At 38.7% G+C, this 14,965-nt stretch overlaps 1 protein-coding gene across 6 annotated transcripts in view; it reads right to left on the bottom strand.

Moving 5' to 3' along the window:
- Window positions 1-3,628: 3,628 nt before the first annotated feature.
- Window positions 3,629-14,965, bottom strand: part of rbfox3a (RNA binding fox-1 homolog 3a) — a 538,927-nt gene continuing 527,590 nt past the window's right edge. For 2 of the 6 annotated variants that reach the window (XM_085963564.1, XM_085963566.1), the window contains 3 exons: window positions 14,330-14,408; window positions 12,962-13,034; window positions 3,629-4,756 (listed from right to left, as the gene is read on the bottom strand). In XM_085963564.1, coding sequence (XP_085819690.1) covers window positions 4,743-4,756; window positions 12,962-13,034; window positions 14,330-14,408 — 166 coding nt within the window. In that variant the 3' untranslated portion in view covers window positions 3,629-4,742. Of the gene's footprint in view, window positions 4,757-10,933; window positions 11,018-12,961; window positions 13,035-13,345; window positions 13,419-14,329; window positions 14,409-14,965 lie in introns of those variants that run through there. The other 4 variants (XM_085963569.1, XM_085963568.1, XM_085963565.1 and 1 more) reach the window with 3 other exon arrangements.

The following is a 14,965-nucleotide window of genomic DNA, read 5'->3' as shown; positions in this document are numbered from 1 at the left end:
GTCCTGACTAGAACATTAGGTTGTTGAGAGAATATGGATTTTCAGTACAGGAAACTTTCGATTTACCAGCACCTAAATAACCGGAAATCTCGGTTAACCGGCAAAATTCAGGAGTAGGTTCAGGTAAGTTTTACTTCATATTGTACTTGCCTTCCTCGATCTGTTGCTGTGCAAGGGTGTGGCTGCAGCTGTTGCTAAGCTACAGAGACGTTTGGAACTTGTGGCCATTGTTCTGCACTTGTTGCTAAGCAACCGGGTTTGTTGCTTTATACGGAGCTCTCAGCTCTCCGTATCTTTTACTATAGCTTTCGGTTATCTGGAATTTTTGATGAACCAGCACCACGTCGGTCCCAGATAAAAGTTTCCTGTATGATTTATAAGATTTTATTTGCCAATGTAATCCAGCAATTTCAAAAATATCATAACTAATTCTTCACAATGAATTGAATCAAATCAAATTTTGAAAAAAAATGTTTTCCTTCCCATCATTGTACCTTATCTTACTATATCAATGGCTTAGCCGGTGACATCTTGTACTTGAAAATCATTAGCACTCATAGTTTAGGTAACATTGCAGATATCAATCCTGTCTCAAACCTCAAAGAAGTAAAAAAGGAAATACTGTGGATGGCAATCTCTTCCTCTCTCCCTTTAGGGAAAAGTTCATATCATTAAAGTGTCTGTTATTCCAAAAATTAATTACATATTATCTCAATGATTCCATTATGAATACCTAATTTCTACTTCTACAAAATTAATGATCTTTTCAAGTTCCTCCTATGGGGAGAAAAGAAATGATGAATAAAGTTTTAATAATCTACAGGAATTGAGAATTGGAGGAGGTCTGGGCATCGACGCACACCTGTATTTCTTAGCCTTACAGATGGACCGTAGCTATTTCTTTCTTTTGTAGTGATGCATACCATCTCTAATTGGCCTCCCACAATGGTTTAAATGCTCACTGCTACTAACTAATGTCCATTCACATGCTGCGTGACAATCTTAATGATGCTCCAGAAGACATTCTTAGATGGCCACAAAATTCACTCTTCTTTCAAGATGGTTTCTCAAATTACTGAGAGGCTTCCCTCCAGAATCGAAACCTATAAAATTCTGTCAGGCCTGGACAGACTAGATGCAGGAAGGATGTTTCTGATGGCCGGGGAGTCCAGAACCAGGGGTCATAGTCTAAGGATAAGGGGTAAGCCATTTAGGACTGAAATGAGGAGGAATTTCTTAACCCAGAGAGTGGTGAACCTGTGGAATTCTCTGCCACAGAGGGTGGTGGAGGCCAGTTCATTAAGTATATTCAAGAAAGAGTTGGATATATTTCTTAAGGCTAAAGGGATCAAGGGATATGGGGAGAAGGCAGGGACAGGGTACTGAATTTGAATGATCAGCCATGATCTCATTGAATGGCGGAGCAGGCTCGAATGGCCTACTCCTGCTCCTATCTTCTATGTAACTGATGTGCTGAATGTGGAGCCTGTGTTGGATTCTTATTCAACCGCCATCCATAACCCCCTCCTCTGTTTCTCTCTCTCTCAACCTTACCGTGTTCTTTGTTAGGCACACAACTAATCTTGGGAAAGAGAGTAATCTTCTGCCTCCTGTTCTCCAACAGCAGTTCACTTCCATCTTCAAATTATGTGAAGAAATCTTCAGTATACTTTTTTGTATTTCTTATTTCTCTTGCAATCTCAATACATGTATAACAATATCTAAATGCTGTACTACACAATTATTGTGTTGTATATTGATATGTTACTATCTTTATTGTATGTTGCAACAAAAAATTCAAGTTAATTTTTTTAAAGTCTTGTGTCTTGCTATAAACATATTAGAACATAAATAGGAACAGGAATAGGCCACTCGGCCCCTCGAGCCTGCTCCGCCATTCGATAAGATCATGGCTGATCTTGGGCTCAAAGCCACTTCCCTGCCTGCTCCCCATAACCCTTCACTCCCTTATCTTGCAAAACTTTGTCTATCTCCACCTTAAGTGTATTTAATGACCCAGCCTCCGCGGCTCTCTGGGGCAGAGAATTCCACAGATTTACGACCCTCAGAGAAGAAATTCCTCATCTCAGTTCTAAAAGGGCGACCCTTTATTCTGAGACTGTGCCCTCGAGTTCTAGATTTCCCCACAAGGGGAAACATCCTCTCTGCATCTACCTTGTCGTGCCCCCTCAGTATCTTATATGTTTCAATAAGATCACCTCTCATTCTTCTAAATTCCACTGAGTATAGGCCCAGCCTGGTCAACCTTTCCTCATAAGTCAACCCCCTCATCTCTGGAATTAACCTAGTGAATCATCTCTGAACTGCCTCCAATGCAAGTATATCCTTCCTTAAATAAGGAGACCAAAACTGTACGCAGTACTCAAGGTGTGGTCTCACCAATACCCTGTACAGTTGTAGCAGGACTTCCCTGCTTTTATACTCCAAACCCCCTTGAAATAAAGGCCAACATTCTATTTGCCTTTTTGATTACTTGCTGTACCTGCATGCTAACTTTTTGTGTTTCATGCACAAGGACCCCCAGGTCCCTCTGAACTGTAGCATTTTTGTAATCTCTCTCCATTTAAATAATTGTTCGCTTTTTTATTTTTCCTGCCAAAGTGTATAAACTCGCACTTTCCCACATTATACTCCATCTGCCAAATGTTTGCCCACTCACTTAGCCTGTCTATATCCCTTTGCAGATTATTTGAGTCCTCTGCACCACTTGCTTTCCCACCCATCTGTGTATCATCCACAAACTTGGCTACAGTACACTTGATCCCTTCATCCAAGTCATTAATGTAGATTGTAAATAGTTGAGGCACCCCACTAGTTACCGTTTTCCAACCAGAAAATGACCCATTTATCCCGACTTTCTGTTAGTTAGCCAATTCTCTATCCATGCTAATATATTACCCCCAATTCCGTGAGCTCTTATCTTATGCAGCAACCTTTTATGTGGCACCTTATCGAATGCTTTCTGGAAATCCAAATACACACATCCCCTGGCTCACCTTTGTCCACCCTGCTCGTTACATCCTCAAAGAACTCCAGCAAATTTGTTAAACATGATTTCCCTTTCATAAAACCACGCTGACTCTGCTTGGCTGCATTATGATTTTCCAAATGCCCTGCTACTGCATCCTTAATGAAGGACTCCAGCATTTTCCCAACGACAGATGTTGGGCTAACTGGTCTATAGTTTCCTGCTTTCTGTCTCCCTCCTTTCTTAAATAGGGGTGTTACATTTGCGGTTTTCCAATCCGCTAGGACCTCTCCAGAGTCTGGGGAATTTTGGTATATTGCAACCAATGCATCCACTATCTCTGCAGCCACTTCTTTTGAGACCCTGATATACAGGCCATCTGGTCCAGGGGACTTGTCGTCTTTTAGTCCCATTATTTTACCAAGTACTATTTCCTCAGTAATAGTGATTGTCTTTAGTTTCCCCCCCTCCCTGTGGCTCCTTGATTATCCATTATTGGGATGTTGTTGGTGTCTTCTACCGTGAAGACAGATACAATATTGCTATTGGATTACATGGCGTAACATTATTCCCAATCCTGAAGTGCTGTATTAAAAAATGTTCATAAGAACATAAAAATATTCACAACAATTGTTTTTGTTGAAGAAAGAAACAACCTTTATTAAGGATATTGTTAATTGAATCACATTAGAAGCTTACAGAATGACAGAAAAAGGAAGGCAGAGGTGTAAACTACAGCTCTCTAATCAGCAGGTATCTACCAGAGCAGCAGCAGAGAGCAAGAAATTAGGAACCAACAGCATATAGACAGTTAAAAGCACATGAGGTACTAACAGGATATTAAACAACATGCAGTTCCAGGACTGAGAGAGCACTGAGGAGGCAAGGGTTGAGCAAAATAGTCTTTAAGACTGAGCAAAATGGTCTCTAAGACTGAGATGGAATTGCAGACTCTGACTTGGAAAAGTGACATTGTCGTGGAGTTAGGAGACTGGATAGCTAAAGGCCAGGCAAAGCTAGGGATACTCGGGCCAAGAGGGCACTAGAAATCCAAAGTTTGAGCCGCGTAGGACCCTAGGACTGAAACTAGGACATCACGAACTCAGCGGCATAATAGCATACCCCAGGTCAAGGCGGCATCATAGTGCCAAGGGCTGATCAATGGGACAGTTCTGCAGTTCAAAAGGATACCACAGAGTCAAGACCTAGGCAAAGGGAGGGGAGGAACGAGGGCCTCTAAGTCCTGAAACGTCAGGCTGTTTTAAAATCTTTTACAACACAACCTGTTTCCATTCTAGGACAAAGTCCTAAAAAGAGAATATTTTTTTTTGAAATTTTTAGGGTTTTTTTTGCTCAACTCTTTGTTTGCCACTATTTTGTTGAGAGCTGTCAGTTCTTCCTACTCCCATTGAAAACAACAAGAATGATTCAATGCATAACAAAAATGCACTTGACTGGGCAATAACACTGTCACTGCCCCAGAGACATTCCCATTAATTTCAATAGGAGGGAAGGTCAGGGTGTGTTATAATCTATTGCACAAGGGTGGCAGCTAAAGGACTATATACAAGTGGAGTTATAAAAAGGAGGAGTTTGAGCGTACACATGGTATACAACGTACAATTCTTTTCCATATGGCAGTACTTGCGTACGTTCCACATCTTGTTTGCTGTAGGTGTGGCACAAGGTTCTGTATTCCCAGAATCCGTAGATTTCAGCTTCTGAGCCCTTCATTTAGTACAGTGGACCTGTGTCATGCCAGAGTCACTAGAATATAAGATGAAGGAAAGAACTTGCACAGTTTGGCTTGGAGATAGTTCTGATAAATTTATTAGACAACAGATCTTTACTAGATTGAAACAGCAATCTATCCCCAAAGTAACATTAAAGCATTAATAATTCATCTTGTATAGCAATGTTTCAAGCTTGATGATGTACATGGACTTTTTTTTTGCATATATATAATATATACGTATTTTTCCACGCAAGGGATAGTATGCAGCAAAGGGATTTTTTTTCCTCTTTGCACCCAGCGACCTTACTGAACATTTTCAAGTTGCAACTAGGTTCAGGTCAGATGCAGAGTAGAGATCCACCTGCATTGCCCTCTTTGGTGTGTCTCTACCCAAGTCGCTACATCCTTTCTGAGAGAGATCGCTGATTTAAGAACCAATTGTGCTCATCTTGTGTTATAGTAATCGGAAGCTAGTTTGAAACTGACCAAACTCACTGATGTTTTGGGTTCTGAACAGCTGTATCTGGCCTGGATTTGAACCAGGTCCCTGGAGCAAACTCACTGCACCACCCAGCCACAATCCGACAAAGGAACATCTTTATCCCCACCCCAACGCCTTCTGCCTGGGATTTATTTGAACCCTAGTCCCACACATAAACAGACATTGTTTTAACACACTACAATACATAGTCCTCCATATATAGAGATGTTCTATATTATTTTTAATAATATAAATAAAGCCAGGACGTAGTAACTGTAGATTTGTATATAGACTGTTGTGTAGATTTAATGGTTTATATATTTGAAAGACGGCATGTATATAGCCCTAGAAGGGGATTGCTAGCTACTAAGGAGAAATAAATACACTTTAAAAATTGCAGATTGCAAACAATTAAAAGGGTGTTTTGCTACCCCTTTTCATTGCAGTTGCCTTTGAACATTTTGCAGCAAATAGATGCGACTGTAGTTTATCAAAGTGCTTAGCAAGAAAGTGTTTAAAGCAAACACTAATCTCAACATTTTTATAGGGCATACATATATAGTAAACCTTTTTAAAATAGCTTGACGATGTGAATGGAATGCCAGCAAGGAAAGGTTAATATTATGGACCCTAGTAGAATATTATTACATTAGATTTACTCTATCAACAAGAATGATGAATTTCTGTACAAATCTGTTCCTGATAAAAACTATTTTTGTACCAGATTGAGAGAGGGAGAAACAAGAAATACAACAGAAATTTCAGTTACCTTTCTGTCCATTTTTGTATTTTTTGATACACATAATAAAAGATAAATTAAATGTTGTGTATTTGACATTAAAGCACACACTAGGATGCTTTTTCTTCTTGTGGTGTAACAGAGACAAGAACTTGTTCGTGTGCTGCTATGACACAGGGCAGTAACTTTATATTACGCAGACACAGATTACAATGTATGTGAAGGGGTGAGAGATAAAGGACATTTTCAGCAGTGGACCGAGCTGGTAATTCAGCAAAAAAAGTGAGATTAGGTGAAAATATTCCTCATATCTCATTACCCCTCGGTAAACTCTCTTACAAACATGAACAGGTAATTTGCCAAAACATAAAGATTAAATTTTAGCCATGTTTCTTTCATTATATTATCCAATGGATCCGGTTACGTGATAGCAGTTTGATTGTTTGTTTTATTACGAGTGGAAATATGGAAAACATGTCAAGTTGTGACAGCCCACACCTTTAATAAACAGAGGCTATGCCAACAGTCAGCCGGTTGATATGAGAGATATTTCCGTAAACATGGCTGACTGGAGAACTCCTGCCACAACCGACTCAAGTTAGGTTGGTTAACTTATCACATGGCTGCGCTGACACATTTTACTTGTAGTAGGTTTACAATTAAAAAATATTAATGTGAATTTTTGTGGTTTGTTCATCAAAGGAAATTAATTGAAAGTGCTGTGTGCTCGCTCGTTGGTCATTGTGATCTTAATACCAGTGAGTGTGATTTTTTTGATAATTTTTCTCCACATACCACTATTCTGAACATGGTTAGCATTTAAGATTAATGGTTTTGAACAGGAACTGCATGTGAACAGAGTCCCATCCACCTGCACTACGCTGGGCATTGCCAGATTGAAAAAAACATTACAGGGAATCATTCTGTGCCAAAGAATCTTTACTCATACTTATCTAAGACCTAAAAAAAAAGACACGTCTACTTTTCACTTTGTGCACAGTGCACTGACATTATTTGTACAAGGATAAATACTGTTTGTGTTGGGTATTTACCTATGAATTCCTATTTTTGCCCCACCAGTAGCATATAGGTCGTTAGGATTGAGAAAAAAGTTGCTAAAAAGTCAGCTGGCGGCACTGCAGAAGTGATTTTCCCAATTGTTTTAATCACTATAGGAAGGGCAAAGTGAGCAGAGGTAGGACTTGTTCACAGAGGACTTAAACTGAGCTCACCGGGCATTTTATGCGGTTTTCCAGCATCTGCAGTATTTTGCTTTTGTGTTATGCAGTTTTCTGTTGGTGACTCCTGCAACCCATCGAAACAGGAGCCCAGAAAACAGCTCGGGAGGGTATGCGCCTGTCAGAAACATATCGAGAGGAATGGAGACTTACCTCGTGTACGTAATAATCCGTCCATTCCTCCCATGGTCATACTCTGGTATGGTCACGAACATTGGGCTAGTGTGCCCTGTCCGCATGTAAAGCAAAATGTATATATATTCAAATAGCGTTGTGCAGTGTACATGGGATAGTCACAGAGTTATAATGCACCAACATGTGCACATATTTACAGATGTGCACAAAAAAGGGAGAATCAGGGCATAAATGTTGTAAACACCGGGGTTACTTTGACCTTGTGGCGACAGTGTAAAATGGGCAATATCGGATCGGTTGCCCGTTGTACCCCTCACCCGCCTTTTCTTTCCTGAGAGAGGTGTATAATGGACGGCCAATCCAATATTGCCCGCTTTACACTATTGCCAAAAGTCAAAATTAACCACACTAACTCAAATGTGGAAAATTAATAAATAAAGACAACAGTGAAGATTTAACTCTGAGCACCATACGTGTATAAGCCCCTGCAACACATGTGACTATAGATGCACTGTTTTCAAAAAGCAGGTAACAGCATGCTAGGTAAAATATGAAACTACAAGTGTAGGCAAGACCAGATCAGATCAGTTGAACTTCTGTCAAAGGAAGCAGAGTCTTGTGAGGAAAACAAAGCTCTAGCGTTTGAAATAACAGCTAGAAATATATTCTTAAAGTCAAAAATAATACAGCAATAGAATAGTATTATAGCCTGGAATATGTGGAAGAGTTGATCCTAAGTGTGGAGTAAATTTGTCGGAGACCATTTTAAAAGGTAATTAAAAATTCTGTTGATTGTTTTCCCAGTTTTAACCCCCCCTTTAATTCTATGCAGTGGAATTTACAGCTAACACATAGTGTAATATATTTTCTACAGCACACAATTCACATAATATTTCATCAGTAAACATTTATAAAGATGTTAGCTATTTTCTTTTCCCCAAAAAGTATAAACAGTGCCTTTTTAAAGCTATTTTTTTCTTTTTTTTTTGTAATATAAAAAAATGATCCATGGAATACTTATGTGCACATATTGAAAGTGTATAAAAGGATGAATACATTTCTTTCTAATTCTGTTCCTACTCATTTTAATCTACATATACGAAGACAATCATATGCTACTAATCATAATAAATACTCAGTTTTAAATACTTGAGTCAGGTTGACCTATAATACACCATATTGCAATGGTTTTGGAGTATAATTTAACAGAATATATTTTGGCAGTAAAAAAAAAGAAAATTGAAACCTAAAATAAACTACACACAAATTTAAAAAAAAAAAAAAAAAAACCTGTACAGCAAGCAAAAACACAACACATGTTAGGGTAACTCCTCAGTTCTGATTATGTCACCTTCATCTCACTACGAAACCTACACAACATTCAGAACATACTCTGCTCCAGTTAATCCTCAAGAGATGTCAGATTTTGATAACATTCCACAAAACAATATAGAATGTGATTCCAATTTTTTTGGTCCATTCACGCAGCCGCAATCTCATATATTGTATTTAATAATCTAATCTCTTTACACAATTCACATTTTAGGATCCTTCCTCGGAGACAATAAATGATTAAAAAAATATAAAAACTTGCACTGAAAAAGGCTGGGCTGTTCAGTACTCCAGGGAGACCTCACAGCACTGTGTTTGTTATATAAAAACAATACTTAAGACTAACAGATACAAAATTCCAAAATGGGAAAGACCTGTTTTTAAGCTTATTGTTTGCTAGCCTTCCTCCTATTTGAATGATGATATTTCTAACAATTATACATAATAGTTGTGGTCACAATATTAATTGTACCAAAAAAGAAACAATCTGCAGCTAATTCCTTTTCCAAATGTTTTAGACAGCTCGCTTTAGTAAACATGCACATTTGAAACGTCAGAAGCCTCTTCTTAAGGTGATAAAGTGCTTATCAGGCAACTGCCTTCCATTTAGTAAATTGCAGTTACATTGAATTTCTGGAAGTTAGGCATTAATATTTGCATAATTGTTTGCTGTGAATAGGGGACCAAAAATTCTGATCTCGAAAATTCATGTCTAATAAATCCCTGCCTGTTCGCTTAGCTGAGAGAATCATATAATTACCTAATGTAAAGAACTGTTATATATTGTAATAGTAATATTATGTTGGCCTACCAGAAGCTTTTTATGAATAATTTGAATGCCTTTAAAAAGTTAACTATACTGAACTATTAAAGAAAACAAAAGTTTACATTTCTTTTCAGGAGAGTTACTTTCGAGCTGTGTTTGAAAGCTTTTAACCAGTAACTGAACCAATTCCAATGACTGTGGTCAGCTTATTTTTATTAAATTGTGCTATTAGCAACTCCAGAATGATCTAAGGAAATGTGATGACAATTAATGAGGTGACAGCTCAGGAGACATATATTGAAGTAAATGAGGTTTGTATTAATCCCAAAACAGTGAGGAAGAGAGGAATGGAATGTAGAACAAGAGGCAATGCTGGGCACAAGAGCACTGTTAACCTCCCTTATCAGATGCTGTACTAGCTGTGTTCAAAATACCCGATTGCCATATGGGAATCTTTTCTCAAATGAATGTATCCGTGATGTGCCTCTTAAATTGACCGTTATTTGTTCACTGTGGCATGTTACCATTTGACTACCGTAGAAAACCAACGCGATTCAGTGCCAGCTCAGCGGCCTGGTTTCCTCTCCAACCCTTTTAGTCACAGTGAGAAATGTTTGCACAATGCCTCCACAAAAGAGGCATGAATACAAATTTCACTGTCAACTGGACATGTTCTGCCTTTATTGGCGACCGACTATGTGAGGAAGTTACAGCATTTTAGCTTTTGATTTATGTTAAGGAACCACTATTGCACTGAAACTGATTGTTAAAGAAGTTAGACTGAAGCTGTCTATGAGAATAAACTGTTTCCTTTCTCTATCAATCAAACGAGACTCAAATGAATATCGTGGAAGGCTTTTAAAAGGCTCACTTCACACAATCATGGTTATGAGGGGCATGTTTCAATCACAGTTCTGGTTGACACTTCAATCCGCCAGCCACACATGTGATGAGTTTTGTCACACTGGCTAGCTGTTGGGTGGGAAGTCTGGTGCTGACAGAGGATCTCACGGTAATCTGGGGTGGGATTGGACTAGGAGAAATTGTATGTTGTGTAGGTTTTTCTTTCTGACTATCACCTTTAAAGCTGTGTACCCCATTTCATACAAATTCTTTTTCATTTAACTGAATTTAAAATCAACCATCCTGCAAATCTGACAGACTCACTTTAAAAAATAAAAATTGGAATAAAAAAAATTTCGGCCTAAATCCAGAGGGCTCTCTGGTTGGTGCGAATCTGTGAAATTGTGCAAGGATGCCAATTTCAAAAGAAAACAATGTAGCTGTCGAGACTTTTTTTTTCCTGTTGTTTTCTTTTAAGTTTACACATCAGAAATTTTTCAAAGTAGATTATACTGAGCAAAACTCAAGAAAAATTTGCAGTCACCACAGATAAAACATGTAATAAACACAAAAAAAACATCTGAGGTAAAAATATCATGTTAACCAGAGAGTGTCAGCACAAAACATTACTGCATGTCGTGCCGAAACCCCCACAGTTTCTGAGAAGACGTTTCTAGCCCTGCTGGGTTTTAGTGTGTCTCTGAGTTTCTCTTGCTAGTACGGGGTGAAGCGACTGTACCCTCCTCTGTACAGGCTAGCCTGCAACATCAAAGATGAAAAAAAAATCGAATAAATATTTTTTAATGTACGAAATGCTACAGCAACACAAGCCACAAATCTAATTAAGAGAATGAAGGGAGAAAAATCATCTTAATTAATGAAAGCTTTTAGCTAGCAGCTGCTCCGGAGATTTGCAAGATTTGAAACCACACGCACGTCACCTCGGCAAATTTAAATCATTTGTCTAAACGAAGGCATTGCGCTGATGAAGCTCAAGGGAGTGGCAGGCTTTTTTTTCTCTCTCTCTCCGCAAAACGGCTACTGAGGGCTTTGCCGCAATCACCATTCATTAATCTTAATGTTTTCTTTTTTTTGTTGAGGCTCTCAAAATGGAAAATTGAATATTTTTTCATCTGTGATGTTGGCTGCAAATCTAGCTAAAAACCACGTGTATCAGTAAAAGTATCCGCTAGAGTGAGTGTGAGAACTGAGAAAGAGAAACGGAAAAAGAGACACACAAAGACAGACAGAGAAAAGAGACAGGGAGAGAGAAGTAGTCTGTATGTGTATGAATTTACCCCTGACATTGATGATAATTGTGTAAAAAAAAAAAGCCTAATCGCTAGGTGGTCTTATGCTAATCAGCTAAATATATATGTATCTTTATTATTTTAAAAACAACCTTACATTTTAATTAGTTCCCTAGTTGACTTCCCCTCCATGATGGCCATCTTGCACTGATGCAGTGGGCACGAGGGACCCTCACCTACAGCATAGCTTCCAGTGCTATTGCCTATCAGTGGCACAGTCTCGGGGATTGAATTAGAAAGAGTGCTTGTATTTTTGTCTTGCTGTGGTGAGAAGTCCCATCTGATTTTAAATGGAGAACTCATCACTGACGAGTCAGCAGGGTGGAGAGTCACCCACTATTTATATAGTTATTAACTGGCACGATCTAATTCTTTTAAATCAGTATTCTACCGATTCAAAAACGTAATTACTGTAAATCTCTTTTCTGAGTATTGTACCTTGATAAAAATGATAGGTTGCACTTACAAATAATATAAAGTAAGAAGTGAAATGAATAAGTATGTAGTAAAAAAAATTCTTAAAATAAAAGTTGCTAAATTTAGAGCAATTATACCTGTAGTTTAGGAGAAGCCCTCATTTTACCCACTCTCAAGCTTAGTAAATAAAACTATTTTCTGTTAGTGCTCTTGCTTCTTCTATGACATCATCAAATATTGTGTTTAGGAGAGAAGTGTCAGATAGACCATCTGTGAGGGGAATTGCCTAGGTCGGGGCATTGAACTTTCACCTGCCCGCAAGTGCACTGTTTGTAGCATCAATTTAATTTGTTTCTGACCTCCATGTTTCACCTGAACATGAAGCCGAACCAAGTCATATGATTGTAATGTTAAAGATCTTTCTAAATCCAAATAAAAGCCATAATTGTTTGTGTGTGGGTTTTGTGCATTCGTATAGTTCCATGTACTTGAGACCCTGAGGAATTGATCACATCGTGGTCATGTAGCTCACCTGTTCCCTGTGTAATAGAGTGAAGAAGATCCTTCCTGGTGCCAACAATTCTAGTTTCCAAACCTACACAAACAGCTTTGAATTATCTCTAGAGATCAGACCTGCCTAGATATTTGCATGCACTTCACTTCTGCAAGCATAGGACCAGAATTCTGAGATGCTCCAATATTCTAGCCACTGTCCCAGCATAAGCAATTGCATGCTGTTCTATTTGGGCCGAGAGTTTGGATTACAGTGGGATATGTGGGAGCTTCCCATAGCCTGTAGACGATGGGCAAAAATGAACGGTTGCAGTTGCACAAAATCCAGAGACCTTCCAGTTTGACATTTTTGGACTTAGAAAACTCAGAAGCAAAACTGATCCAAACTGGAGAAAGTTCTGATTGGATTTGGTTTGATTAAATCCGTTTGGATTTTGGGTTCAGTTCAATGCTTAATCCCTACCTGGTAGGCCAACCAAGGACTGGCATTGACGGCATTCCTGGAGATATCTCTGAGATGAACCGTCCCACTCTCTCTAACGAGGAGGATGCCATGGTTGCAGGAGGTTAACATGGGGGAGGAAAGAAAATGGGGGAAAATGAGTGGGGAACAAGAGATTCTCTAACTGGACATGTTGAAATTACAAGACAAAGCAGGCAGGAGGTAAGTAACTTTCCACTAGTAATTACTAATAGAAATACTAATGAGAAGATTATTCAATGATGTCAGAGACGAGAGAGGACCAAGTCTAAGTTAGCTAGTCTTTCAGTAGCCAGCAGATTGTTTAATAACAGATTTCTCCCAAACTACATAATCTTTTGGGTGTATCAGAATTTCTTATAATTACCTTTTTTGTTCCAATTCGAGACCCCAGAGGAGTTTACAAAGTCATTACTATAAAAGCCTAGGCACGTTCCCCCTGTAAAAGGTTAATAATTCACTTTCATTATCTTTATGTGTTCTTATGCATATATTTGAATCTGTGTGTATTTATGCTACATGTGTGGTCTCCGAAGCTGTGGGATACATTATTTGTCATCCCACTGCAATAGAATAGCATCTGTGGAAATGGCACTTTCTTCATGGGGTATAAACAGCTTTCTCATGACATAAAAAAATCTTAACAGCTATCAGTATGTAAATGTTTCAACGCAATTAAGTTTAACATTTGAATAAATGTAACACTAGTTTATGAATCTACATTGTTATTACCTGGTTGGTATAAACAAAACACAGATTGGGCGTCAGTGAGGGGATGTAGTTTCTCCCAGTGCTTTCCTGTGTATATCTCTGCGGATAAACGTACATATGTGACTTGTGCATCCTTTATGAAACAGATCTACAGATAGACAACCGCAGCCATTTTACCAGCAGTGATTTGTTTTTTCTTTTATCTGTAGGTTTGGTTCATATGTGTATAGAGCCACATACATCTACGGTACACTGTTATACTATAGTAACTACAGCAGAAAACCTAGAAGTACTAAAGGTGTTATCTATCCAAATGGTTCATTCCACAAAGGAAGGACTGTACAAACATGTTCTTGAGCGTGTGTTTCCTTTCGGTTTAGGGTTCGAGCAGTTTTAATAAAATAGCATAGGTTTTCGGGTCAGTGTTTTGCTTAAAGATATAGCTGGATTTAAAATCTGTTCAGCTACTTGCCTAGGGAGGTGCTTACTATGCATTAAAAGTACAATCTATGTATCCTTGTGAGCGTGTGCCTATGTACGGATGTATCTGCACAGACACACGCCCACAGGGTACATGTTTGTGTTTATTTCTGTGAAGAATGTCAGTCACTAACAGTAACTGCAGTTATTGATGCTTACCATGGTCCCAACACTGTACGTTGCAGCTGGTGCAATAGTGTGGTGGTATGGGTCGGCTGCTGCATAGACTCGGCCATAACTGAAATATAAGGAGAAGTACATGTAACACACAGCCGCATTAAGAATCACCAACTCGCTTCTACTGGGTAAGGCAGACATAGGATTAAGTGTTCCCATTTTAATAGCACTGTGCTCACTCGAATCTGGTCAACAAATGCCGAGAGTGACAGTGTTTGCAGTTCGTGCACTGACTGCCTTGCCTCTCTCTTGTTATGACAAGCAGAGAATGGGGGATGCGCAAGTCCAAGTAAAAAGAGAAGCAAAATCCTTCAAAGTAATTTTCATGAGCTAGAAATAAAAGTGAAAACTTTTAAAACACAACAGGTAGAACTTGGCATCGTACCCTTGCTCCAGCATCCCCAGCAGTTAGAAGGGTCTTCAGGCTCAGACACTCTGCTTTAGAATTTCCTTAACTGAAAACTAGCATTGCTACTGAAATATTTAACAATGAACTGATTTTGATCCATTGCAAGTCTAATGCACAATTATTTTGCTCGAGTTAAAAGCTTTAATATATATTTATAATATTTCTCTGGTGATTACAAGTGGCGGTGTGAAGAATCTTACCCCATAGTT

The sequence above is a fragment of the Somniosus microcephalus genome, chromosome 21 (genome assembly GCF_052327205.1).
Source record: "Somniosus microcephalus isolate GS21.2 chromosome 21, FLI_Smic_1.0, whole genome shotgun sequence".
Taxonomy (NCBI): Eukaryota; Metazoa; Chordata; class Chondrichthyes; order Squaliformes; family Somniosidae; genus Somniosus; species Somniosus microcephalus.
Note: the sequence above shows the minus strand (reverse complement) of the source record. Positions and strands in the feature narration are given on the sequence as shown.